The 26,559-nt window shown below is 41.8% G+C and overlaps 1 protein-coding gene across 9 annotated transcripts in view; it reads left to right on the forward strand.

Moving 5' to 3' along the window:
• The first annotated feature begins 221 nt into the window (after positions 1-221).
• Positions 222-26,559, forward strand: part of LOC123516512 (tetratricopeptide repeat protein 14-like) — a 102,939-nt gene continuing 76,601 nt past the window's right edge. For 4 of the 9 annotated variants that reach the window (XM_045275920.1, XM_045275923.1, XM_045275921.1 and 1 more), the window contains exons 1-6: positions 222-455; positions 11,770-11,837; positions 19,290-19,468; positions 21,276-21,397; positions 21,619-21,695; positions 22,430-22,555. In XM_045275920.1, the coding sequence (XP_045131855.1) occupies positions 437-455; positions 11,770-11,837; positions 19,290-19,468; positions 21,276-21,397; positions 21,619-21,695; positions 22,430-22,555 (591 nt within the window). In that variant the 5' untranslated portion in view covers positions 222-436. Of the gene's footprint in view, positions 456-6,680; positions 6,873-7,379; positions 7,490-11,769; positions 11,929-19,289; positions 19,469-21,275; positions 21,398-21,618; positions 21,696-22,429; positions 22,556-26,559 lie in introns of those variants that run through there. The other 5 variants (XM_045275925.1, XM_045275924.1, XM_045275922.1 and 2 more) reach the window with 5 other exon arrangements.

Genomic DNA, 26,559 nt, shown 5'->3' on the forward strand with positions numbered 1-26,559 from the left:
TACATTACGCTACGTAGTGTAAATAATAGTTGTATAAGTAATGGCTTGATTAGTATTGTGATGGTACTGGTAGATTTTATCCATCAAACAATTTGTCGATTAAGTTCTTATAACTGCAGTAAATATCCTATAGGAATAAATTTTTTCCTCAATCTAATACTGTTTTACTCAATAGGTAATCAAGGTCCAAGTAATGAGCGCCGAAGTGTGCGGAGCGCCGAGCCAACAAAATCCATCTCTGAGGCTCTGTCGCCTGAGTTTACAAGCTGAGGGCTGAGGCGTACAAAATAGGCAGTAAAATTTGGCCTTTTATAAATTGTACAGTGGACAACATTTTGCAGTGATTATATGACCAACCACATAGGACTGCATAATTACTTAGAATGAGTCGCATCCATATGTCATCCGCTTAGAAGATTGGAAGAATGAGGCACTAATGTTGGCGAGGAGCCCAGGTGAGGCCTTCACTGAAACTTTTCTGTTTGCTTACCTTGATTTGTTACCTTAAAGAGGGGCATTATTTCCCTTACGACTTACACTGCATACTCCAACTAAAAAATTTCATGAATAGAATGGAACTTTCAGTAATTGATTGTCTAATGACTTGCCGCACTAAACATAACCTTTGATGTTCATTTAAGTAAAGTAAGATAAGCTGCTAATTTAACTAACATGGAGTAGCAGGTGATATATATATATATATATATATATATATATATATATATATATATATATATATATTTTTTTTTTTTTTTTTTTTTTCTCGTCCTGGCCTATAAATCCTGTATTTAACTTGAAGAGTATTGGAAGCAATGGCGCAGGCAATTTTATTTATAGTGGTACCCATATTAAGGCCCATATCACCACCCAAGTGCATCTTTGGTGTAACAACCTAGAATCTGGGTATCATGATGAACTTTAAACCACTCAACAAATGCCAAAGTATCAAGGTGATATGTGGTGGGATTCGAACGTACGCGTGAATGTCTTCCCCTTCCTACGCTTACCACCAGGTAAACCTCCAGAGTTTCACCACCTTGTCCTTTCTGGACGAGACAAATTTTTTCTGGTAGATTTCTGCATGCTTTTAATTAAAATACCACTTGTTTTTGGCGCAAATCAACCAATTTTTTTTTACAGCCTCGAAACTTATTATGATTTGCATAAAAAAACAACTGGTAAATTAATTAAAAGAAGCCAAAATCTACCAGAAAAAATTAGTTTCATCCACAAAAGAACCTTATTTAATCTAATCTAACCTAACCTAACTAAACCTAAACTGCACCTAGTATATATGGGGTTCAAATTACTCGTAATGAGGAGCTCTATCTCTTGAAGTGGGTAAAAAACACGTAGCTGATTGTGGTGAAACTCTGGAGTAATACCACCACCTTATCCACTATGCCACTGCTAATTAACTTCAGTGTTTTCGGACAGTTTTCAGTTTCACTCAACCAACGATCTTCTCATGTGGCTTATGTATTTATGGTTAGAGATGTAGTGAAGTAGTCAATGGTCCATTACAACTCTGCTTCCTTATTTCTTAAACTGTTTCCTTCCAGACCTTCACTGAACCCATTGTATGCATATGATATGATAGTATAAAGTGTTGAAAAAATGTTACTAACCCTCTAGGGTTTTCAGTTACATTGTTCTTTAGGTTAGGTTTATTGGGAATGGCATTCTCAGTGGACTTTTTTTTATGGTAAATATTACTACTAGCTCCTCCATAAATAATTTTATATAACCCCCCTTTCCCCCTCAGCAAGCTTGCGGGCACTTGGGGAATGGGGCTTTTTTTGGGGGGGAGACAAATTTAGCAAAATTTGCCCCCAAAAAGTCTACAGACCACCTTAGCATAAACTAGCTATGGGGCAGACCTTTGGGTTTTTACCCTAACCTAACCTAAACATCTAGCAGGGGGGCTGCATCCCTTCAGGCCATTCCCATAGACCAGCTAGAGGGGCTGCATCTCCTAGACCCCCCTAGGGTCTTTATCATAACCTAATTAAACCTAACCTAAATGTCTTCTAGCAGGGGGTAGGGCTGCTTCCCCTAGATCCCCCTAGGGTCTTTATCCTAACCTAATTAAACCTAACCTAAATGTCTTCTAGCAAGGAGTAGGGCTGCATCCCCTCAGACCTCCCTAGACTAAACTAATTGGAGGGCTATGCCCCCCAGACTTCCCCTTGGATCTTTACCCTAACCTAAATGCCTTCTAGCAAGGGGAGCTGCGTCCCCCCAGACCCTTCCAAGGACCCCCAACGTTACACTGTACTACGTCACAGTGGTCGCATGCTCACCAACACCCAAACACATGCATAACTCTCCTTGCTCGCAAACTGGGTAACAAATTTTGTCATTGTTGACTTAGTTTTTGGGAGGCCCCTGGGCATTCTAAGGCATCTCTGCCAGTTTCTCTTCTCTCTCCAACTGCTAACTCTGTACAAGGGCTGTGTCTGTCCTTGTATGGAGTACTCTTCACATGTGTGGGGGCGTTCTACTCACACAGTTTTATTAGACAGGGTGGAATAAAAAACTTTTTGTCTCATCAACTCACCTCCTCTGACTGACTGTCTTCAGCCTCTTTCTCGCCACCGAAATAATGCATCTCTTGCTATCTTTTATTGTTATTTTCATGCTAACTTTTCTACTGATCTTGTTAACTACATACTTCCTCTCCTGCTGTGCCCTTTTTGCATGAAGCTTTCTTCCTTCTCTCACCCTAATTCTGTCCAACTCTCTACAGTAATGCAAAAGTTAACCAGTACTCTCAATCATTCATACCTTTATCTGTTAAACTGTGGAACTCCCTGCCTGCTTCTGTATCTTCATCTTTCTACAACTTGACATCTTTTAAGAGGGAGGTATCAAGACATTTGTGCCAAACTTTCATTTAATTCTTTTAGAGCTTTAAGGGAGCTGGCATTAATTTTTTTTTTTAACCTTTTGTTGTCCTTGGCCAGACTCCTATCTTGCATAAAGAAAAGAAAAAATAATTGAGAGCCTGTGTAGGACACACTAAGGTTGGCTGCCAAATAAAACCACAAAAAACATGTTGGGCATAAACTGCCAATAGGAAGATGTAAAAGACATCTACTGAAACGACAATTTACTCCCAGCGAGGTCTAATAGCACTAGTTCAGGGGTTGCTGTGAACCTTCCATTAAAGCTAGTTGTGATCTCGTTGAATGTTTCCCTTTGTGTCTCACAACTCAAGGGGGCAGTCACAGCCTGCCCTCTAAAGACAACTCTCCTTCTTCACACAAAACTACATACACCCTTCACTTAAAATTCAAAATTAAAAAGCAGCGACTCCAAACCCAGCCTCGGAGTCCCCTTCTGGGGAGGGGACCAGAAATGTCTCCAGGTCACACTCCTCTCTTGATAACAAATTTTTTCTGGTAGATTTCTGCATGCTTTTAATTAAAATACCACTTGTTTTTGGCGCAAATCAACCAATTTTTTTTTACAGCCTCGAAACTTATTATGATTTGCATAAAAAAACAACTGGTAAATTAATTAAAAGAAGCCAAAATCTACCAGAAAAAATTAGTTTTATCCACAAAAGAACCTTATTTAATCTAATCTAACCTAACCTAACTAAACCTAAACTGCACCTAGTATATATGGGGTTCAAATTACTCGTAATGAGGAGCTCTATCTCTTGAAGTGGGTAAAAAACACGTAGCTGATTGTGGTGAAACTCTGGAGTAATACCACCACCTTATCCACTATGCCACTGCTAATTAACTTCAGTGTTTTCGGACAGTTTTCAGTTTCACTCAACCAACGATCTTCTCATGTGGCTTATGTATTTATGGTTAGAGATGTAGTGAAGTAGTCAATGGTCCATTACAACTCTGCTTCCTTATTTCTTAAACTGTTTCCTTCAGACCTTCACTGAACCCATTGTATGCATATGATATGATAGTATAAAGTGTTGAAAAATGTTACTAACCCTCTAGGGTTTTCAGTTACATTGTTCTTTAGGTTAGGTTTATTGGGAATGGCATTCTCAGTGGACTTTTTTTTATGGTAAATATTACTACTAGCTCCTCCATAAATAATTTTATATAACCCCCCTTTCCCCCTCAGCAAGCTTGCGGGCACTTGGGGAATGGGGCTTTTTTTGGGGGGAGACAAATTTAGCAAAATTTGCCCCCAAAAAGTCTACAGACCACCTTAGCATAAACTAGCTATGGGGCAGACCTAGACCCCCTTTGGGTTTTTACCCTAACCTAACCTAAACATCTAGCAGGGGGGCTGCATCCCTTCAGGCCATTCCCATAGACCAGCTAGAGGGCTGCATCTCCTAGACCCTCCTAGGGTCTTTATCATAACCTAATTAAACCTAACATAAATGTCTTCTAGCAGGGGGTAGGGCTGCTTCCCCTAGATCCCCCTAGGGTCTTTATCCTAACCTAATTAAACCTAACCTAAATGTCTTCTAGCAAGGAGTAGGGCTGCATCCCCTCAGACCTCCCCTAGACTAAACTAATTGGAGGGCTATGCCCCCCAGACTCCCCCTTGGATCTTTACCCTAACCTAAATGCCTTCTAGCAAAGGGAGCTGCGTCCCCCCAGACCCTTCCAAGGACCCCCAACGTTACACTGTACTACGTCACAGTGGTCGCATGCTCACCAACACCCAAACACATGCATAACTCTCCTTGCTCGCAAACTGGGTAACAAATTTTGTCATTGTTGACTTAGTTTTTGGGAGGCCCCTGGGCATTCTAAGGCATCTCTGCCAGTTTCTCTTCTCTCTCCAACTGCTAACTCTGTACAAGGGCTGTGTCTGTCCTTGTATGGAGTACTCTTCACATGTGTGGGGGCGTTCTACTCACAGTTTTATTAGACAGGGTGGAATAAAAAACTTTTTGTCTCATCAACTCACCTCCTCTGATTGACTGTCTTCAGCCTCTTTCTCGCCACCGAAATAATGCATCTCTTGCTATCTTTTATTGTTATTTTCATGCTAACTTTTCTACTGATCTTGTTAACTACATACTTCCTCTCCTGCTGTGCCCTTTTTGCATGAAGCTTTCTTCCTTCTCTCACCCTAATTCTGTCCAACTCTCTACAGTAATGCAAAAGTTAACCAGTACTCTCAATCATTCATACCTTTATCTGTTAAACTGTGGAACTCCCTGCCTGCTTCTGTATCTTCATCTTTCTACAACTTGACATCTTTTAAGAGGGAGGTATCAAGACATTTGTGCCAAACTTTCATTTAATTCTTTTTAGAGCTTTAAGGGAGCTGGCATTAATTTTTTTTTTTAACCTTTTGTTGTCCTTGGCCAGACTCCTATCTTGCATAAAGAAAAGAAAAAATAATTGAGAGCCTGTGTAGGACACACTAAGGTTGGCTGCCAAATAAAACCACAAAAAACATGTTGGGCATAAACTGCCAATAGGAAGATGTAAAAGACATCTACTGAAACGACAATTTACTCCCAGCGAGGTCTAATAGCACTAGTTCAGGGGGTGCTGTGAACCTTCCATTAAAGCTAGTTGTGATCTCGTTGAATGTTTCCCTTTGTGTCTCACAACTCAAGGGGGCAGTCACAGCCTGCCCTCTAAAGACAACTCTCCTTCTTCACACAAAACTACATACACCCTTCACTTAAAATTCAAAATTAAAAAGCAGCGACTCCAAACCCAGCCTCGGAGTCCCCTTCTGGGGAGGGGACCAGAAATGTCTCCAGGTCACACTCCTCTCTTGATAACAAGCCCAAATGTCTTAACACCTCAGTCAACTTTTTCTACATTAACTTCTGCAACATTCGCAGTCTTAGATCTAATTTTCAATCTATGGAACACCACCTCTCCTTTACTAAACCTCATCTTCTTTTCCTCACCGAAACACAGCTGTATGAGGCAACTGACAGTAGCACCTTCTCTTTTCCCCTTCTACTTTCTCTATTCTCATTTTCGTTCCAAAGCTGGATGTTGCATCTATGTGAGCAATGACTTAACTTGCTCTCGTGCCCACGCTCTCGAATCTTCTGAGTTATCCACCATCTGGCTTTGACTCAATAGTCATTCTATAACTAAATTAATCTGTGCTGTCTGTCTCTCCCCTAACTCCTCTGACTATAGTAAATTATTTGACTATTTGACTTCCAAAGTGGAGCACATTCTGTCCCTCTACCTGTTTGCAATGTTCACCACCAGCTTTGGCTTTCTTCTTCCTTCACTGACCATCCTGGTGAACTAACCTTCAACTTTGCTATCCTCCGTGACCTAGAGCAACTGGTGCAACACCCTACTCTTATTCCTGACTGTCTTGGAGACATGCCCAACATTCTTGATCTCTTCCTCACCTCTAATCCTTCTGCTTATGCTGTCACCCTGTCATCTCCATTGGGCTCATCTGATCACAATCTTTTCACACCAATCGCCACATCAGCTCTTTTAATGAGCTTTGTCTTCTTCAGTATTGTGGCTATTGTAGATTTAGCCATACAGTACTCAGCTGCAAGATCGGTTATTCTTCCTTTTTTCTCGTATTTATCAATAATCTCCTTTTTCCTGTCGATGGTTGTCACTACATTTTTTCTTATAGGCTTATTCTCACCACTAACAAGCCTTTTCGATGCCACTGTAAGCTTCTAAATGCAAAAAGAAAAAAAAACTCCAGAGACAAAGCGCAGGAAAATGTTATTCATACGACAGCAAAGGATCAACTGGCTACGGTGGACCGGTGGGGCACGTGGGGCGGCGGGAAGGATGAAAGCGCAGGACAATGTTATTCTTATGACAGCGAAGGATCAACTGGCTGCGGTGGACCGGTGGGGCGCGTGGGGCAGTGGAAAAGAATGAGGCCTTTTTGGTTTACAACCACATGGACGGACGTTCGACTAATAGGTATTTTTTTAGTAATAAGTCAAACTTATGCATTCGAGTATTGAAAACTTCAACTATTTAGATGTTCAAGTATTGAGTCTCCACTGTATTTACAGTATTTACAAATATTTGTTGTATTTTTCATTTCATAAAACATGGTTAATTTATGAATATGTAACCATTATACACATGTCTTGTAGGAGTAAAATATCGATAAAACGATAAAAAAAAAGCCACACTCAGAAGTCAAACGTCTGGCAGCATCACTGAGTGAGCTAAATCTAAAGCTCCAGCGGGACATTTAAAAATGGTGATTTTGAACTTTAACTCTTATTTTTACTTTTCTATGCCCATTTAAGTTTTTATTTATTTTTTTTATTTGTACCATGTGAGCTTTTCACGGGAATTTATGGGCTAAAGGGGGTACTTTTTGGGGTACCTCCTATCTCAAAGCCAACCCGCTAGGAAACCATTGCCCCGAGTGAGGAAGCCCAACCTACACTTGGACCATGGACAGGATTCGAACCCGTGCGCTTGGAGACCCCGTGGACCCCAAAGCACGCATGGTTCCACTGTACCACGGAAATAATAAAAAAAAGAAAATGGAATTTTTGCTGACCTGGACGAGTATTGGGGAGGTAAATCAATGCTGACTTCTTACTGGTTAATCTCTCTCATCCCATCTCTGTAACTTATCCCATCCTCCTCCTATATTTGCATCTCTAATGTCATATGATTACTTCTTTCCATTGGACTAAGGTATTGCATAATTGGAGGGGGCTCTGGTTTCTTTGTGAATACTAGGTCAAGCAACGATGGTTCTTTTTCTCCCCTGTACCTTGACTCCACCCACTGATCCAATGCATTAACCATAGTCAACTGTAGCATTCTCTTGCTCCACTGTCCAGCATTATCCATTACTTCCATCTCTCTCCAGTTTACTTTTTTGCAGTTAAAGTCTCCAACTAAAAGTATTCTTCCATCTCTTCTTATCATGTTATCTAGGACCTTAATCACTTCTCTTGCATATCTTTATGTTCTTCAATTCCCCATGTATTAGTCTTAGGTGGCACATTATGTAACTATAATTTTTCTCTTCTTCAATTCCTCTGTTTTGATTGTTACCCTCACCATATTGCACATCCTCCACACTTATTATATCTCTCCCCTTTAAAGTTAACATGGATCTGTTCTCTTAGTTTTGTTTCAACGATGCATATTACATCTGGCTTTTTCTCTTTCAAATAATCCCTAACCTCCAACATGCTTGATAACAACCCATCTATATTAGTATAAGCCAATCTTAATTTCTTGCCTCCTCCACGACCTCTTCTTTCTTCCGTAGGCACCACTTCTTTAGTCTCATATCCAGAACCCTCTAGTAAACATTTTTCTTCTCCATCTCTGTCCTTTCCTCATTTTTTTCTTTCCTTAGCTTCACTTCTTAGCACTTTCTCCTTTTCCCTCTCCTCTAAGTTCATATATCTTTTTATCCATATATCTTTGTGTTCAGTATCATCGGCAAGTTTCCCTTTCCCAGCCACAATTCCCTCTACTGCCACTTAGGATCTCATTCTCACTTTCATTGGTCTCCTACCCCTATCACTTTATCTTCCTAGCCTGATCACTTCCTCCACCTCCTGCTCCAGATCTTGCATGTCGTCTTGAACTTGTTTGATAATAGTTTTGAATTATTCTCTCTTCACGTTCTCTCTTGAATTTGTTTGGATTTTTCTTTTTCTTCATCCCCAAAATCACAAAGCTTTTCGTCTTATCTACTGTATCTCGCACAAGATCTTCTTTCTCTTTAATTACTTGAATTACAGTGACTTGTGTTTTCCTGAATTTGTTTCTTTACAACCTCTGAAAATTTAACTTTTTCCTGTTCCTGTTTCTGTTTCCATGCATTTCATAGTTCCTTCAGGTTGTTTTCACACAGTCCACCTTCTACCCTGTCCACAATCCCATCCTGCACTTTAGCCTGTAAGGTCCTTAAGGAGGTTTCGTAGACTTGGTATGTGGCTTTTAGTAAGTCATTTTGTTTTTTTAATTTCTTGTATCTCCTCTTTTAGTCCCTGATTGAAACATTATGTATGGAAAGACAATACAGGTAACTCTTGATTTATGTGAAAGATGCGTTCCAAGAGGCATCATGTATATAAAAATTTGCATAAAACAAACTTATAATTCTCATAAGAAACAATAGATAATAGGGGGGATGTGGGATGTGGTCCAAAAAAAATTGTACAAAATGCTCTATTTATGTGGCTAAATTAACATGTTTTTATTATTTACCATTCTAAATACTAGAAGTGTATTTAAAGTAAAGGGAAAAGGTAAAAATAATAAGAGAAAACAACAAAACAAAGAATATATAAACACAACACTCACTGCATCACTGCCTTCACCACTCACACCACAGTCAGTCACCATCTTCTTCTGAGCTTTTCCACTTTATCAAAAATCCACTTATCAATAATACCCCACAGTATAAAAGTAAACACTAGTAAAAAAGTAAACACAGGACGCCAGTGTCTTCACCCCTCACAAGCACTCGCTGTCCACTCTCTGGCGTGCAGTTTGAAAATGCGGTTGGGCCAAATTGAGTATAAGCAAACTGATTGCGCAAATTGAATTAATTATAATATTTTTTTGATCACGTATTAACAAGAACGCGTAAATTAAACACGTGTAAATTAAGAGTTACCTGTACAGTGGTACCTCGACATACAAATTTAATTCGTTCCGTGATGTTCGTTGTATATAAAAAAATTGTATAGCGAATACATTTTTCCCTTAGAAATTAATGGAATTAAAATTAATCCGTTCTAGTGATATGAATTTACACCTCAAAAAATTAACATGCTTTAAATACAAACCAAATATGAATTTAATATAAGATAAATACAATGTTTATTGTATACATGATATAAATGTACTATATTGCCCAAAATAACATCTTAACCTGCAAAATTTGGGACACGTTGATAGGCGTTCATCATGCAAGACTCAGGGCACATCGATAGATCTTTAGGCATTTTTGGGCTATATTTTGGCTATTTTCTTCCCATTTTCTTTGCTTGTGAGGTGGTAACACTCATCAGGAGTAAACATATGCTATACGTCACTGTCACCAACTCCCATGATAGATGGTGGGAGTGAGTGATTTCACGGTGTCTGATTCCGCCACTCTCTTGCCATGTTGCGGGGAGACAACTTTTGAATGAGAGTGGTATCAGAACATGCGACAGGAGAGAGAGAGAGAGAGAGAGAGAGAGAGAGAGAGAGAGAGAGAGAGAGAGAGAGAATACAAGGGGCCCGTCTTCTATCACTCTAGCCAAGGCCGCTGAACCCAATCGAACGCAAGGCCACATGTACCGATGATACCACCTCATTCAACCTGTGATATTTTGGTAACTATAACATCTAGAGACTTCTGGTTTTTTGCACTGCAAAGAGGAAGATTTGCTTGTGGGCAGAACACCATTTGTACTCACTCGTGTATTGAATTTCTAAGTGTAATCAGTATGTGATTGCAGGCTCTTTTGTGTGTTTCTCACCAAACCTGCTGAGTTAGCGCGAGCGAAAACTCCCAAATTCCCAGCATTTTAGGGGTTAAACATGCATTCGTACTTACTGACGCTGTGACAGATCTTTTTATATGTAGTAGTATGGAGGAGGAAATGCCTTACTATTGGCACGCCACATAACCTGGAGTTTCTCTTTTAACACCTTATGTGCTTTAAAGGCCCTGGGGTTCTCAGAATGATACACCAACAATGGTTTAACTTTATAGTCACTACTAGCGTTAGCGCACAGGGCCAAGTCACATACGCACACTACGTTCATATTTTGCAATTATCTCGTGTTTCATATCCATTTCAAGACTCTTCTTAAGTTTCTTCTTTTCAGCCTCCTTAATTTTACTTTTGGGACCCATGATCACAGGGTCTTGAGTTCACAAATCTTAAGAAAAAATACACACTGCCAAGGAGCACAGACACATACATGCACAAAGGATGAACAACGATACACAACGCGGACTGAATGTTTGGGTGGACACGGGTAGCCCAGCGATCACTGCACCACCTACCGATGGCTATTTGTTTGTTGCACACCCCTTTTTCACATGACTAGGAAGAGAGGTGGACTCTCTCTTTCCCTGATGCAGAATATATAAGAGTCCCCTAAAACTTCCTCATAGTGGAGGAAGAGGAGGTAGGGTTCATAGAAAATGGGAAGCCCTCACACCCCCCTTCCTCCACCCAGCCCCACTACCTGCTCAGCAACCGCTCCATTGTTTTTTCTGCGTCCGTGAGGACTGGACCTCTGACCCTGGTGCTCCTAACCAGCTTTTGGTGCAGCATGTCTACTTTGGGCAGTCATGGGCCGGCTGTGGATCCTTCAGCCCCCCAGCGTACACGCAGGACTTGCAAGGGCAAGGATTGCAACAGGCAGATAAGTTGTGCTTCTCTGGACCCCCACAATCTATGTGTGAAGTGTAGGGGCCATGTTTGTGCTCTTGACAACAGGTGTGAGGAGTGTCAGACGTGGGACAACGAGACGCTGCTAAAGGCTTGCAAACACCAACGTCAACTGGAAGCTAAACACAAGTCTTACAGCAAGAAGCATTCTTCTGCATTACACTTGTCATGCTCTTCCCCCGGGTTTGTGGATTCCGAGGTAGGAGGTTAAGTTCTAGATGATTCTGTGGTTTCGTCACCTTCCAGCATGGACCCAGGGCCGTCAGCCTCTCAGGTAGGGCCTCCTGCCCAGGATTACCATACACAGATGTCTCATATGCTGAATATGATGTCTCAGTTCACTAACTTTCTTGGTATGGCTGGTGTTAACAAGCCTACCACCCTCAGAGAGGATGTTAAAGAGGAGGCACTTCCTAACTATCTTTCTGTTGCAGCTCCCCCACTGGTGACTGCGGTCACGTCTGGCGCACCATCCACCCCCGGCGACAGAGAGCTCACGCTGGTGAGACAAGTCGGTTAGGGACGGTCGCCAGTGGGTTATACAGGACTTCCCCATTCCCCTAGTGCTGAATGCTTAGGGTTTCAGGGTTCAGGTAGCTACCATGACAGTGTTCTTGTACAGGTTACAACTGACATCTCACTTGGTGGTAAGTTTTGTGCGAATGACAGCCGTCTGGGAGACGATATCACATCTTCTCCTGCCAAGAAAACCAAGATAGTGGTTAAGGATCTTACAGGACGAATTAAGCGCTCACGAGCTGACAGAGGTGTCGTTGCGAGTCTGGTCCATGTTACCACGCAACCTCACCCGCACCATTGCGACAGCGGACAGGGTTCAGCCACACCACCAGCACGGGAGAGATCAGCTGAGGTGGCGGCGGTCCAAGTTACCCATGCTCCTCACTGTTCGATAGACGGGCAAGCTTCGGCCGACTGTCATATGGGTTCCTGCCATAACATATGATCAGTGCCCACCCATTCTACCCTTCCAGCCTTGGAGGAAGGAAACTGGGCTGCCCAGGGTTCAGTGGCTCCGTGGCATCCCAACGTAGGTGAGTCTGTGCACCCGCACCCTCCTGCCAGTCGCTTGGATGATGATCCAGAACCCTTGCATCAGACTTGCGATCCTCTGCACACCACCCATGAAGACTTATACCAAACATCTGAAGAGAAGGAACAACACACGGTGAGTGAGCCTTCAGACTTAAAGCTGGCAAACTTTATCTATGACCAGTTTGGTGAGGCCAAAGGTGTTCGTGAGACACGACACGACGGTGCACCTGGACCGGGACGGGAAGACTTTGTGTTACTGCAAGAGAGAGACACCTTCATACCCTTTCACTAGTCGCGCCCCTTGACGAATTCAGCCCACCTCGTGGATCAGTGGGTTGCTGATCGCTTGTGCGATGGCAACACAGCCTTATACACGCAGGCCAAAGAGAAAGTGGTATGTGGTCAGTGATGGTGACTCAAAGGGAAAGGGTGCTGTGGTTAACCCTTCCCTCGCTCACTTCTTGCCCAGAAATTTGTCAGATATCCGCCCTAACATGTCTGCCACCGACTTACTCCACTTAGAGGAAGCAGTACATGGCATAAGAGAAGTGCAGAACTTCCAGTTCTGGATGTTTGGGGCAGTCTCAAGACTGGTTAAACTGGGAGATTCTGTACCTAATAAGGATACCTTGATGGCACAAGCAGTCTCTAGCATGCAACAGGCTTTGCAGACTGCTTCGAAAGAGACCACTACAGTTTTGGCTAACCTATTGACCTTCAGGAGACAAGCTGTGTTGAGGAATCTCCCCTATTCATTCTCCATTTCGGATAAACGTATCCTTATGCAGTCACCAGTAGACTTGGCTTTCCTGTTTGAGGAGGACAAGGTTACCCAGGCTAGGAAGAATGCTGATGCCTTCTCTACCAAATCCTTTCACGAAGTTGCTGCTGCAACACTCAAGAAGAGGCCTCAGCAGGTTGAGTCACCCCTGGTCAGACCTCCGGCGACTAAACCCTCTACGTCTGGATACAGGCAACCACGAAGGCAGGCCTATCCTTTTAAGAGCCAGAACGTCCTGTTTTGTCTTCTCACACAAGGACTGTAATTCTTCGGCCCAAGGCAAGAAAGGTTTTTGAAAGTAGGAACCTCTTCCCTTGACCTCTCAGGTAGCGGCATGCCTTTCACAGAGTTGGGAATAGTGGCAAGAGAAGGGAGCCAAACCATGGGTAGTGGATGTCCTCAGAGACGGTTACCACATCCCCTTTGTCAGTCAACCTCTGCTTTCAAGGTTCCCAATACAATTTGGAAGTTATTCTCCCAACTCGGTGAAAGGCAAGGCTTTAGAACAGGAGATACAATCCCTTATACAAAAAGGGGCAATAGAACAGGCAACCGCTGGCCTAGGGTTCTACAGCAGAGTCTTCGTGGTGCCCAAACTTACAGGCGGGTTTCGCCCCATTATCGATCTCTCCACCCTCAACCAGTACATCCGCAAAACCAGATTCTGGATGGAGACAAGTGCATCGGTGATGTCGGCCATCTGAAAGGAGGACTGGATGCTGTCAGTCGACCTGCGGGATGCCTACCTTCAGATTCTCATTCATCAGGGGAGCAGGAAGTACCTTCGATTCACCTGGCGGGGGCAAGTTTTTCAGTTCAGAACTCTCTGCTTCGGACTGTCGACGGCACCTCAGGTCTTCACGAGAGTGATGGCTCTGGTTTCAGCGGATTTACATCAACAAGAGATTCATTTGATCCAGTACTTAGACGACTGGTTACTTCTCTCCGCCACCAGTCAGGAAGCAATGAGGTCAAGGGAAATGCTCCTAGATTTGTGCGACACTCAATATCTGGATAAATTGGGAGAAGTCAGATCTCGAACCCAAACAGGTCATAACCTTTTTAGGAATGGACATCCATTCAACGATTTTGAAGGTTTTCCCAGCACAAAGACAAATTCTCAATTTGCTGGAGTCTATACGAGGTTTCAAGACTCAGCCAAAACCCTCAACACAAGCATGGCTAGTTCTTCTTGGCCACCTCTCGTCACTATCCCACTTAGTTCCAGAAGGACGACGCAGGATGAGGAGCCTCCAGTTTCAGCTTGCCAATCACTGGGACAGGAGGGACAGCAGCTCCCATCAGGTACCTATGTCTTGGGAGGTTCTAGACGACCTATAGTGGTGGTCAGACCCTGCGAACTTGCTTCAAGGTCAGTCATTGGAGGTGTGGAACTCAGAACTACTTCTGTTCACGGATGCTTCGTTAGAAGGCTGGGGAGGATCTATTCTGGACGACGAGGCATGTGGCGTTTGGTCACCTCCCGAACAAGAGCACATAGCTCTCCTGGAGCTGAGAGCGATACGTCTTGGGCTTCAGGCATTCGAGGATGTATTGCAAGGATGAACGGTAGCAGTCCTGTCAGACAACACCACAGCTGTGTCGTACGTCAAGAAAGCATGAGGGACACAGTCAGCCAAGCTCAACCATGAAGCCCAACTGACTTTGCAGTGGGCGGAGGACAATGCAGTGACCCTTCTTACTCAGTTCGTGAGAGGGGAGAACAATGTGGTAGCAGACTGCCTCAGCAGGAGGAACCAGGTCATTTCCACAGAATGGATGCTACATCAGCAGGTGTGCAACAACCTGTGGAGACTCTGGGGTTGTCCGATGGTGGACCTGTTCGCCACACGGATGAATTACAGGCTATCCAATTTCGTCTCACCATTTCCGGACCCGATGGCGATAGCAACGGATGCCTTTCTCTTTCCTTGGGAACACAAGGAACTGTATGCGTTTCCCCCTTTACATGTCATCAGGAAGGTGTTAAACAAGCTCTGCAGCTCAGAGGGAGTCAAGCTTACACTAGTGGCCCTGTTCTGGCCTCAGAGGGAATGGTTTACGGATCTAGTGGAACTCTACATCGACACGCCAAGGAAGCTCTCCATCAGGAAGGACCTGCTACGTCAACCTCACTTCCACAGGTTTCACCACGATCTCCACTTGCTGCAGCTTGTAGGGTGGAGACTATCGAGCAATTTCTCCGGTACAGAGGATATTCCAGGAGAGTGGCAAAGGAAGTGACAAAGGCTAGACGACCTTCCACTACTTTGAATTACCAACATAAGTAGAAGAGGTTTTAGCAATGGTGTCACAACACGGGCCGTTCAGTCTCCTGCCCCTCCAGCCAGAAGCTCGCAGACTTTCTCCTGTACTTACACGAGTCTTGTCACCTTTCTGTCTCAGCTATTAAAGGCTATAAAGCCATGCTGAATAGTGTTTCCTCCCTAAAGGGCTTCAACCTGACAGAGGAGCCAGTTTTGAAAAGCCTTATTAAATCCTTTGAAACACAAGTTCCAAAAAGGGTAGTAAGACCACCACCATGGAACCTGGATGTAGTGCTAAAGGCACCGTTGCTGTCTCCCTTCGAACTTCTCAGAGCCTCTTCGTTCAGAGATCTTACGAAGAAGACTCTTTTCCTTGTCTCGCTAGCTTCGGCTAAGAGGGTCGGTGAGTTACAAGTCTTGTCATACAAGCTTACTCAGCAAGGCAAAGACATCATCCTGTCTTATCTTCCAGAATTTGTTGCAAAGACAGAAACTTCCAGCAATCCTCTTCCTAGGGAATTCAGGATCAAAATTTGGCAGTGGCCATGTGCCCTGATGATGAAGAATGCCTTCTGTGCCCAGTTCAGGCTCTGCTTATTTTTAAGGACAGGATGGGGAACGTGACAAGAAAACCTAGAAACCTCTTTGTCTCTCCTACAGACAAATCCAAACCACTTTCAAAGAATGCTTTGGCCTATCTCCTGAGAGAAACTATTCTGCAGGCCCACCGCTCACTGCCCGAGAACCTACTGATGCCTCTGAGAGTGAGAGCACATGATATTCGAGGGATTGCCACCTCCCTTTATTTATGGAGGAATAAATCAGTGGAGGCTGTTCTCAACGCAGCTTCCTGGAGGACACCTTCCGTCTTTGTAAAACATTATCTTCATGACGTCGAGCATTCAGATCGGGACACCTTTTCTCTTGGCCTGATAGTCGCAGCAGGTGGCATTGTGACCTGAGCACTATCTTAAGGCGGCATGCTATGCCTCGCTATGCTTCACCAGAGCTTTGTGGGGGAGAGCACACTGCCTTAGACTTGCCTTGCTCCTCTTCCTTTGCTCCAAGTCTGGATGTAAGTACTGAGGCAATTGTTATTTTTTGGGGGATCTCGGTTATACATGCACCCACCACCTTTTAATGTGGGAATCATCCTAGTCATGTGAAACAGGGGTGTGCAACAAATAATTTTTCAAGTATAAAAAATATTTTTGCTAACTTACCTGTTTCACATGACACATACCCACCCTCCTCCCCTCTGCATGTTCCGTACACAGAAAGCAATGGAGCGGTTTCTGAGCAGGTAGTGGGGGTGGGTGGAGGAAAGGGGGTTGTGAGGGCTTCCCATTTTCTATGAACCCTATCTCCTCTTCCTCCCAATGAGGAAGTTTTAGGGGGTTCTTATATATTCTACGTCAGGGAAAGAGAGAGTCCACCTCTCTTCCTAGTCATGTGAAACAGGTAAGTGTGCAAAAAAAAATTTTATACTTGAAAAATAATTTCTTAAAGATATCTTTGTATTTTGAGGCATAAATTATATGGAATTTTATGTTGTATATAAAAAAAATCATGTGTTGGGATATTCGTATCTCGAGGTATTACTGTACAATGGAAATATGAAATATTCTTACAGAAATATAATGAAAGAGTAAAGAAATTTGTACCTGTTTAAAGTGTTCAGAAAAAAATTCATGCTTGGTACAATGCATACAAGCTAAAAATGCAAAAGATAAAGCTTGGAAGAAGTTAATAAAACAGAGAAATTAATATAACAGACTGCAGTACAAGGATGCAAGAAATGAATATATTAGAGTAAGGAAAGAGGAAGAAAGAAACTTTGAGAAAGATGTGGTGAATAAAAGCAATGACGAACCCAAGCTTTTCTACAAGTTTATAGATGGCAATATGAAGAACAAAGAAACAATAGAGAAAAAATTATTAAAGGAGGGAGAACATACCAAACAGAGAAAGAAATGTGTGAAATTATGAATGAGAACTTCAAAACGGTATTCACTGCAGAAAAAAGATTTCACGGAACCTAATAGGACATTGCATTGCCAAGAATTACAGGAGATCACAGTGCACAAAGAGGATATTGGAAGATTGTTGGATAAGTTGGATATCAGAAAAGCAATGGGGCCTGATGGTGTATCAGGCTGGGTGTTAAAAGAATGTAAAGAACAACTACTGGATCCAGTTTGGAAAATAATTACAAGTTTAATAAATGAAGGGAAAGTTCCAATAGAATGGAAAAGAGCCAATATAATACTGATATTCAGAGGAGGAAAGGCAACTGAACCGCTAAACTACAGACCAGTGTCATTTACAAGTTTTTTGGGGAAATTGTGTGAAATAATTATCAAAGAAAATGGGTTAAATATCTAGAAGAGGAACAAGTCATATTGAACTGACAATTTGGGTTCAGGACAGGTTGGTCATGTGTTTCAAACTTATTAAGCTTCTACTCGAGAGTTATTGCAGGACTGGAAAACAGAGACAGATGGATGGACACAGTATACCTGTATATTTAAAAGGCTTTTGATAAAGTCCCTCATGGAAAACTACTTTGGAAACTAAAGAACATAAGAGGACTGCGAGGAACTTTGCCAGAATGGACAAGAGATTATTTGAAGGATAGGGAGATGAGAACTGTGATCAGAGATGCATACTCATCTTGGGGTAAAGTAACAAGTGGAGTGCCACAAGAGTCAGTGTTAGTCCCCATTATATTTCAGATTTATGTAAATGACATTCACGTTGGGATAAACAGTTATATAAATGATGATGCAAAGCTGCTTAAAGTTATCAAAATCAGAGAGGACTGTCTATTGTTGCAGGAAGATATAAGCAAGATCTATGAGTGCAGTAGGAAGGGAAAATTGGAGTTTAATGCTAAGAAATGTCACATAATGGAAGAAAGAGTAAAAAAAGATTGGTGTGGAACTATTTGATGGGAGAGGAACAAATAATGAAGACTAAAGAGGAAAAAGATCTGGGCGTGATCATACAGGAAAATCTGAGCCCCAAAAAACCCATTAGCAAGATATTTTAATTATCATATAAAATGTTGACTAATATAAGAGTAGCATTTCAATACATGGACATGATGGAAAAAATCATCACAAGCATGATACGTCCAAGGCTGGAATATGCAGCAGTTGTGTGTTCTTCGAGTTCTAAAAAATGATATAAGAAAATTGGAAAGGATACAGAAGATTGCTACAAAGATGGTGCTGGAATTAAAGGACCTAAAATATGAAGAATGACTGAAGAAAATGTGACTACCAACAAGATAAAAGAGAATGTGGGAACCTAATAACAATGTACAAGATGGTCAATGGCACTGAAAATATAGACAAGGAAGACCTGGTACTGGTGACAGAAGATGGAAAGACAAGAGGACATGAAAAGAAGATCAGGATGAGGCAGTGTGTGAAGGATATTGGAAAATGTAGTTTTTCATTCAGAATGGTGGAAAAGTGGAAACCATTGGATAATGAAGTTGTTACAGCACATAATGTGCGTAACTTTAAGGAAAAATTAGATAAATGGAGACATGGAAACAGGACACTATAAGTTCCGCTTGAACCCTGTACAATACAACTAGGTAAATACACACACACACACACACAGAGCAACAACTTCCCATGTTCTATGAAGGAAGAGAGAGGTATGGAGGGAAGGGACTGTTACCAGGGAAGAATGCAAACTTAGAGATAGTTAGGTTGTTATTAACAGCAGCAATGGATATTTTTGTATTTTTAAGTATATTTTGAGATAGCCAATTTGAATAATGTACCATTATATGGTTTCATCAGTGGCTTTATTAATTTGGTCATTCTTTAATTTGAAGGAAGTGGCAAAGATGGCAGGAATAGACCCCTTATCCTGTACACTTGTGACACAGTGTGTGAATTTTCATGGCCATCAACTTCTGAAGCAGCTTACTTCTTCACATCCCAAAGATTTTGAAACCTTGAATCTGAAGGAAGTTGACTACAAAGTATATAAAGCAAGAATTCCTGAAATAAGGTTTGTATGAAATTGATTATCTTGTGCTTACTTTTCTTTTCAATGAATATACCATACTTACATATAGCATTTTACATATTACATGGTTTTATACTTTACTTAATTCTGAATCCTACTGTCATTTTTGTTATCAAGAGACCCTAAACCTCATCTAGTTTGCAGTTTGAGCATTTTTTCTTTTATGTAGGAGAGGCACTAGCCAAGGGTAGCAAGAATTGCAATAAAAAGGTCCATTGAATTGTCAATCCTATACAGATTCAAAGGTGTCAGTCAAAACTGGAGGACAAGTGTTTTGAATCCTCCCTCATGAAAGAGTTCATATAATTGAAGATAAGGAGATAGTTGTGTCAAGTTGATAGATAGAGGAATTGAGTTTTTGATGCATTGAGCAATAGTGCAGTGGCACCTCAGGATATGAGCATCTCCCCTTATGAGCAAATCAGGTCACTGTATTAGCTTGACAATATCAGAAAGCAGTGTTGTCAATGGGGAGTTTTCAGAACTAATCCACCAGATGTCACTGCTGTTGTATGTCCCCTGCTGACATAAGCTAAATTATTATTGTATTAAATCCCAGGTGCATACATATACATAGAACATTGAGTATTATGGTACTATTGACAATCTGTATCTACTTTTAAATATCCTCTATGGATAATTTTGGGAGAAGTTAATCAAAACATATTTTTTGTTATTATCTTGTAGTACTGCTATCAATGTCTTGAATACGGCATGCTACAAGTCTAAAATCTATTGATTTTGGACAATGAAAGAGGTAAAAACTTTGACTTCCTATATAACATGACCCCGCTTACTCAGTAACATTGTGATATATGGGTATAGTTATTTTCTTGGGGATTTTATAGCATTGCTTTCATCAAGAAGCAGTAAAACCATTGAGTAAAGAATAAGCATTTCACCGGACAGCTGTAGAGTGAGGAGAGAACTTTCCTCCTCCTCATGGTATAGTGGCATGGACATTACAGCAGGTAAGCTTAAACAGCAACACTCGCCAGGATACTCGAGTTGCCTATTCCTAGTTACAATTGTTGTCTCCATACACTAGTAAGTTGATTTGTGTGGTTTGGACTTTTAAATGACACATACATGTTGTTTTCCTGTTTACTGTCAACTGGATTAATACACTTCCAATGAAGGGTGTACTCTCTTGGAAGTGTGGAAATCACCAAATAAGTCTCAATGCCAATTTACAAGAAAATCAACTTACATACATTTGTTCATGAATAGGGTTTGATTTTGCCTGTTACTACTTAGAAGGAATTATGTAGAAAAATATCTGTGTTTATAGAATGACACTGCATGTATGTTCTATATTACCCCTGTGAGAGTGCATGGGACATACATTTTGCTGCCACCTGGTGACAACCACTAGTAGTTCTGAAAACTCCCCATTGTTGTGGTTTATACCTAAAAATGTTTGCTACTATTCTTAGAAACAAAACATTCATAACTTTCCATCTTGTTTGAAGAAATGGATGTATTGTAAATGATCTGTAGAGTAATGGACAAGAGAATTCCCATAGGGACTATATCTGATTTTTCTATACAAAATAAATTCATTGTAGTTGAGGACTCATTAGTGTGTTGAAAATAGTATGTATTATGGTGTTTCTACAAAATGACGGAAAAATAGTATAAATTTTTAATCTTTTTAATTCATTTTATGTTTTCTTGCTGTACAAGGAAACCTGATTGTTTAAATGTAAAAGATGAAGGCTTCTCAGATCACAAATTGTGATTTAGATAATAAGAGCAATTGTGTGTTATATGTTTTTGTCTCTTTCAGTAAGCAACCAAGTGTGACAAGAAATGAACTAATTAATTTCATCAGTGATAAGTGCCCAAGATTGTTTGTACCTCGAGAAACTGAATCTATTAATGGTGGTGATGATGATTATGGAATCAGAGGTAAGCTTCTTGAGCTACAAGTAACCTTTAGAGTTTAGATGAAATATTCTTTTCCCCATGAAACATGAACTTAAAATAACAGTTTAATATGATAAACATAACAAGGTGGTGGCTTGCTTTTAGTTGATATTGCATGTAAGCATAGGCTTTGGTTGGATTAGATTAAATTATATTTTTAAGAAATTCAAGATGTGAGAATAATTTTTATAATTTTCCTACAGATAGATCAAACAATCTTCCTCCTCTGGAATACTTCATGAGAGTTATGAGTCACCTGAAAAGAGATATGTTCTTTAAGGTATATTATGGTATTGTATTTTTTCATATTATATAGTGTTTGTGTATTAGTATGCTGCACATATATTTTTTTGTATTTTCTTGTCATACGGATTTTCAAATTTTCCCTCATTTTAAAGAGAATTATGTCTTTCACTACCATCATCATTAATCATAACTTAGAGTTTTAAGAGCAATCACATGAAATCAGTAGACTCTGAATACCTAACTATGTGTAATGAAATTTAATATTAGATAGTCTTACTGTCATATGTTTCACTTCATAAATTATTTGCCTTCCAAGTTTGTTATGATCCACACAATTCCTAAGTCTCATCATCTTGATCCTTCTTAATCTTTTGTTTTCATTCACTAGTGCATACATGAATATGAAGCAGTATGCTCTGTACACACATTCACATATATTTAGCTTTTTTTTTTCACATATCCACCATGACTTTGAACTTATTCAGTCATTGTCATCACTCTTCTATACCTTTGGAAGTACAAGAAATTAGATTGTACTCCTTTTCTCTACTTTTGCCATCTTGTCATATCCATAGAATCCTTCTTTCCACAGCTTTTCAAATTCCACTTTCATATACCTTGATCTTTTACCTCATATAGCTTTCTTTTGATGTTTTCCCTGCCTTACTTGCATGTTGTTGTTTTTTTTTTCCAGATGAAGCTAGAACATGTATTTTCCCCCAAAGCATTTTACTGTTTATCTTCATATGGATATTGTTGCCACCACAGACAGTGCAGCGTGGAGATGTTCTTTATGTGCGTGTAACGACCCATGTCCATGATCTGCTATGTACAGTGAAGGTGCAGGCAGCTGTTGGCACCACTGTGAGGGATTTGTTTGATACTGACATTAAGGTAAGTCTGTTGATTTATTCCTTTGTCAAGAGTAGTGTTCAAGTTGTCATCACCGTTCCTTTTTTTTTTTTTTTTTTTTTTTTTTATTGATTTTATTATTATTATTATTATTATTATTATTATTATTATTATTATTATTTTATTTTATTTTTATATGTAAGAAGGAAAACTGACCAAGGGCAACAAAAAACAATTAAGCAAAAAGGCCCACTGAGATGCCAGTTCCTGAAAAAAAGCCTAAGGAATTGGATGAATGTCTTGCCTCTTAACCTCTTCATTTCAGCCAATAGAAAACAGCTCCTGGCACCGTATCTGGGCTGGGTGAGGATGGGCAAAGACACTCTCTCTCTCTCTCTCTCTCTCTCTCTCTCTCTCTCTCTCTCTCTCTCTCTCTCTCTCTCTCTCTCTCTCTCTCTCTCTCTCTCTCCTTTATGAAAATAATGACGGTGATAAGTTATTTTTCATAATAATGTTTAAGGTTTATTGTGTAAAATATACAATATATACATAATTATGTTCTACATACAAATGTACATTGATACACAAAGCGGGTATCATCCCGCTGGTGGCATACCGTTCTCTGTACTGTAACTGGCAGCTGTTTGTGGCCACCTGCATCGAGGTGTGATCAACGGGACGGAGGGGCAGCCCGAACCACCCACAGCATCACGTCCATGGGTGTGTGGTGGGTGAGGAGGGCAGCTCTGGCCTCACGGTGGTGAGCAGGCCATCATTCTCAGGCTGATTGGGTGCTGGCTGTGCTGGTCTGAGGGTGGCAGTTGCCAGACAGGGCAGGAGGTAGTGCAGGAGTAGCTGGCGGCTATGCCTCCCGCAGTGGTCACACTCTTGCCCCTGGCTTCATACAGCTCCTCCCTGGTGCGGTAGCCTAGTCTCACTCACTGGAACAGCACACCGTCTCCCCGTGGCCACTGCTGGGAGGCATCAAGCGGCTGGTAGTCTGTGGCAGCTGCATACCAGCCTTCTTCCTCTCCTCAAGCTGCCTGTGGGCATGTTGGCTGGTGGTGCGTCTGGCCTGCAGCTTCACTTGCCTCAGGCTGAGGGGGACGAACGAATCTGGTCACCTGGGGCCCCTCAGCGGCCTGCCTAGCAACCACATCGGCAGCCTTGTTGCCTTGTATGCCCATGTGGCTCAATATCCAGTTGAGCCTCATCTGCCGCCCCTGCATGGTGAGACTCTGCAGGCTGCCCAGGATGGCGGTGATGAGGCCCGCGTTGTTGCTGGGCTGCGGTTACTGGAGGACCTGCAACCCCACCCTGGAGTCTGTGTGCAGCACCATGGTACTCTCCTGATGGTGCTGGGTGCGCTCCAGGGGCAACTCAGTGGCCACCAATTCCATGGAGCAGTGGTCAGGAGTCCTGGTGCGCAGCTCTGTGCCGCCAGTGATGGCAGCAGTGCCCTTTCTGCTGGTGTCTGGTTTTACCGTGCCGTTTGTGTAGTACACCTCACACCCTGGCTCAGTGGCCTGCACCATGGCTATGAGGGTGTGTTGCCATAGCTCTGTGATGGTGTAGAGGGACTTGCTGGCAGGCAGAGGAGTGATGGTGAAGTACGCTGTGGGGGGGCTCCCATAGAGGCAGGGCGCAGTAGGTGGTGCCTGGTAGCTCAGGCTGAGCCTCGAGCCTGTTACCTGTATGGGTGAGGTGGTGGATTGCAAGCCACAAATTGTGGCAGAGGCCTTTACAAACATCTTGTGGAATCTCATGATTTCCAAAATTTGCCATGCCAGTGAAACGCTTCTCATACTCTTCAAGTATACCTACAGGCGCTATAGGTCATAACATAAAAAAAAAAAAACATTGGAAATAATTTTTTTAGTGTTCCACATTTGTAATTCTTATTTCCTGGGTTTTTTTATTTGTGTGGGTTGAACAGCAGTATTATTTCCAAGATGCTTTGCTAGTATGGCATGTCTTTAGAATCACGAGATTCTGCGAGATCCATGTACAGGCAAAACCCGCTTAACAAAGGTTCACACAACGAAATTTTGTTACAACGAAGGTTTCATTTTACTACCATCTGCTCATTTAACGAACACCAAACTCGCTCTAACGAAGTTTTATCCAGGTAATTTTTTCCAAGTTTGAAAGCCCCGCTGTATCACGCAAGGCGACAAGCTTTTGAATATACCAGGAGCCGCCAATACTAAGGCCTGCCTCAGGAGAAATCCTGGAACACCTGTAGAATCAAGATCAAGATCAAGCCTCTCGTGGACAACACATGCACCACTCACTCCCATAACAGCGTCAGCAGCAGCTTGTCTTCACTCACTCAACTTACCACCAAAACGCCCTGCAATGTGGCCTAGTGTTCCTAAGAAGACCAGGAAGTCTCTTACTCTCGAAGTGAAGCTGGATATTGTTCACAGACATGAGAGAGACGAGAAAACTATAGCATTGCTGGCCACCATCTTGACTCCATCTACTGTCTCTACTATTTTCAAGTCAGCAGACTCTATTAAGAAGGCTGGTGAGACTGTATCTTCCTTGCAAGCTAAAAGAACCACCTGAATTCATGACTCTACAATAGATAAAATGGAAAGCCTTGTGGAAATGTGGTACATAAGTTTTGTATGTGGTACAATGATGCACCCTTTGTTTACATTTCACAGGTTGCCAGTTAGTGTCTTTCCTATTTCACTCTCCCTCCCTTCATAAATTTAAGATCATCAACATTATAAAGTTACGTACAGACATATATTAGTGTACATTATAATGACTTAAATTAAACTGCCTAAATGTTAAACTTCATAATTTTTACTTTCATTAAACCTTTCACTGTACTCGCTTTGCTTACTCTCAATGGAAGTTCAAGTCAGGGGTTAAATTTGTTATAATCGGTTCGCTTAACGAAGTGTTTTTTAGGAACGTAACCCCTTTGTTAAGCGGGGTTTGCCTGTACTTGCTTGCAAATAAAATGATTGCATACTCATGATATCTTAAAAGTGATAGAATAGCAGAACTAGGGTGGTAAAAAATGAGTATCATAAAAGTGAAATTGGTATGTCAGGTGATATCTGTATGTAAGTGTGATAAACATGTTACGAGAAAATTATTTTCTTGGATACACATCCTCAAATCCAAGACAATTTTGCTTCCTGATTTGATAGAGATAGCCCAAGACACTAACTTCTAGACAACAGTAGGCTAAAAGACATACAGTAAAACCTCGCTTGACGAACGTCTCTAAGAACGAACAATTCGACGACCAAAAAATTTGTCAATATATCAACCCAGGGGACGAACGATATTTCAGGGTATGAACGCGGTTAAACAGGCGAGCCGTTTGTGTGATAGCTAACCCGGCTATCACACAACAACAAAACAAAATATAAGCACAAAAGAAAATAGAAACAGGAACATACGAAAAATATTACATAACATAATCTTCGTGCCACCACGATTTTCTCCTGTTTTTCCTGGACATGGTGATGTTACCAGCGTGCTCTACTGTAGCTTCCTCGGCGTTATCCTCGCTGCTCTGGTGGCTCTCAGTGTTGCTGTCATCATCATCCTGGCCATGTCCAGGTACTGCAGATAGTGGCACATCCATCGCAGCTGTTTCCTCGCTCACCTGGCAAGGAACACCGCCCTACTGCCCGCTCCTCTCACACTGAGCATCACCTTCGAGGATCAAAGGAACTTCCTGGCCACGTGCCTTTAACTTCCCTTCTTGGAAGTCCAAACTTGCTCCCACATGCGTGAGGAAGTCAATCCCCAGCAGGCAAGGGTCTTCCAAGGCAGAGACGAAGACTGGCTATCTTTCCATGTTTCCCACGCCGATGTTCACTATAACAGGGCCCCACATAGCAGCACTGACTTGTGACGCTACACAGCTGTTGTGTAGCTCTGGCACGCTGCGCACATCCAAAGTCCTCTCTCATGACTGTCTTCTCGGATCTTGTCTGTCTTCCTTCCCATCCTCCTCTCCTCTATTCCATCATGTCATCAACTTCCAGTCTCTCAAGTAATTAATAACCTTTTCT

This window comes from Portunus trituberculatus, chromosome 41 (genome assembly GCF_017591435.1).
Source record: "Portunus trituberculatus isolate SZX2019 chromosome 41, ASM1759143v1, whole genome shotgun sequence".
In the NCBI taxonomy this organism is placed as follows: domain Eukaryota; kingdom Metazoa; phylum Arthropoda; class Malacostraca; order Decapoda; family Portunidae; genus Portunus; species Portunus trituberculatus.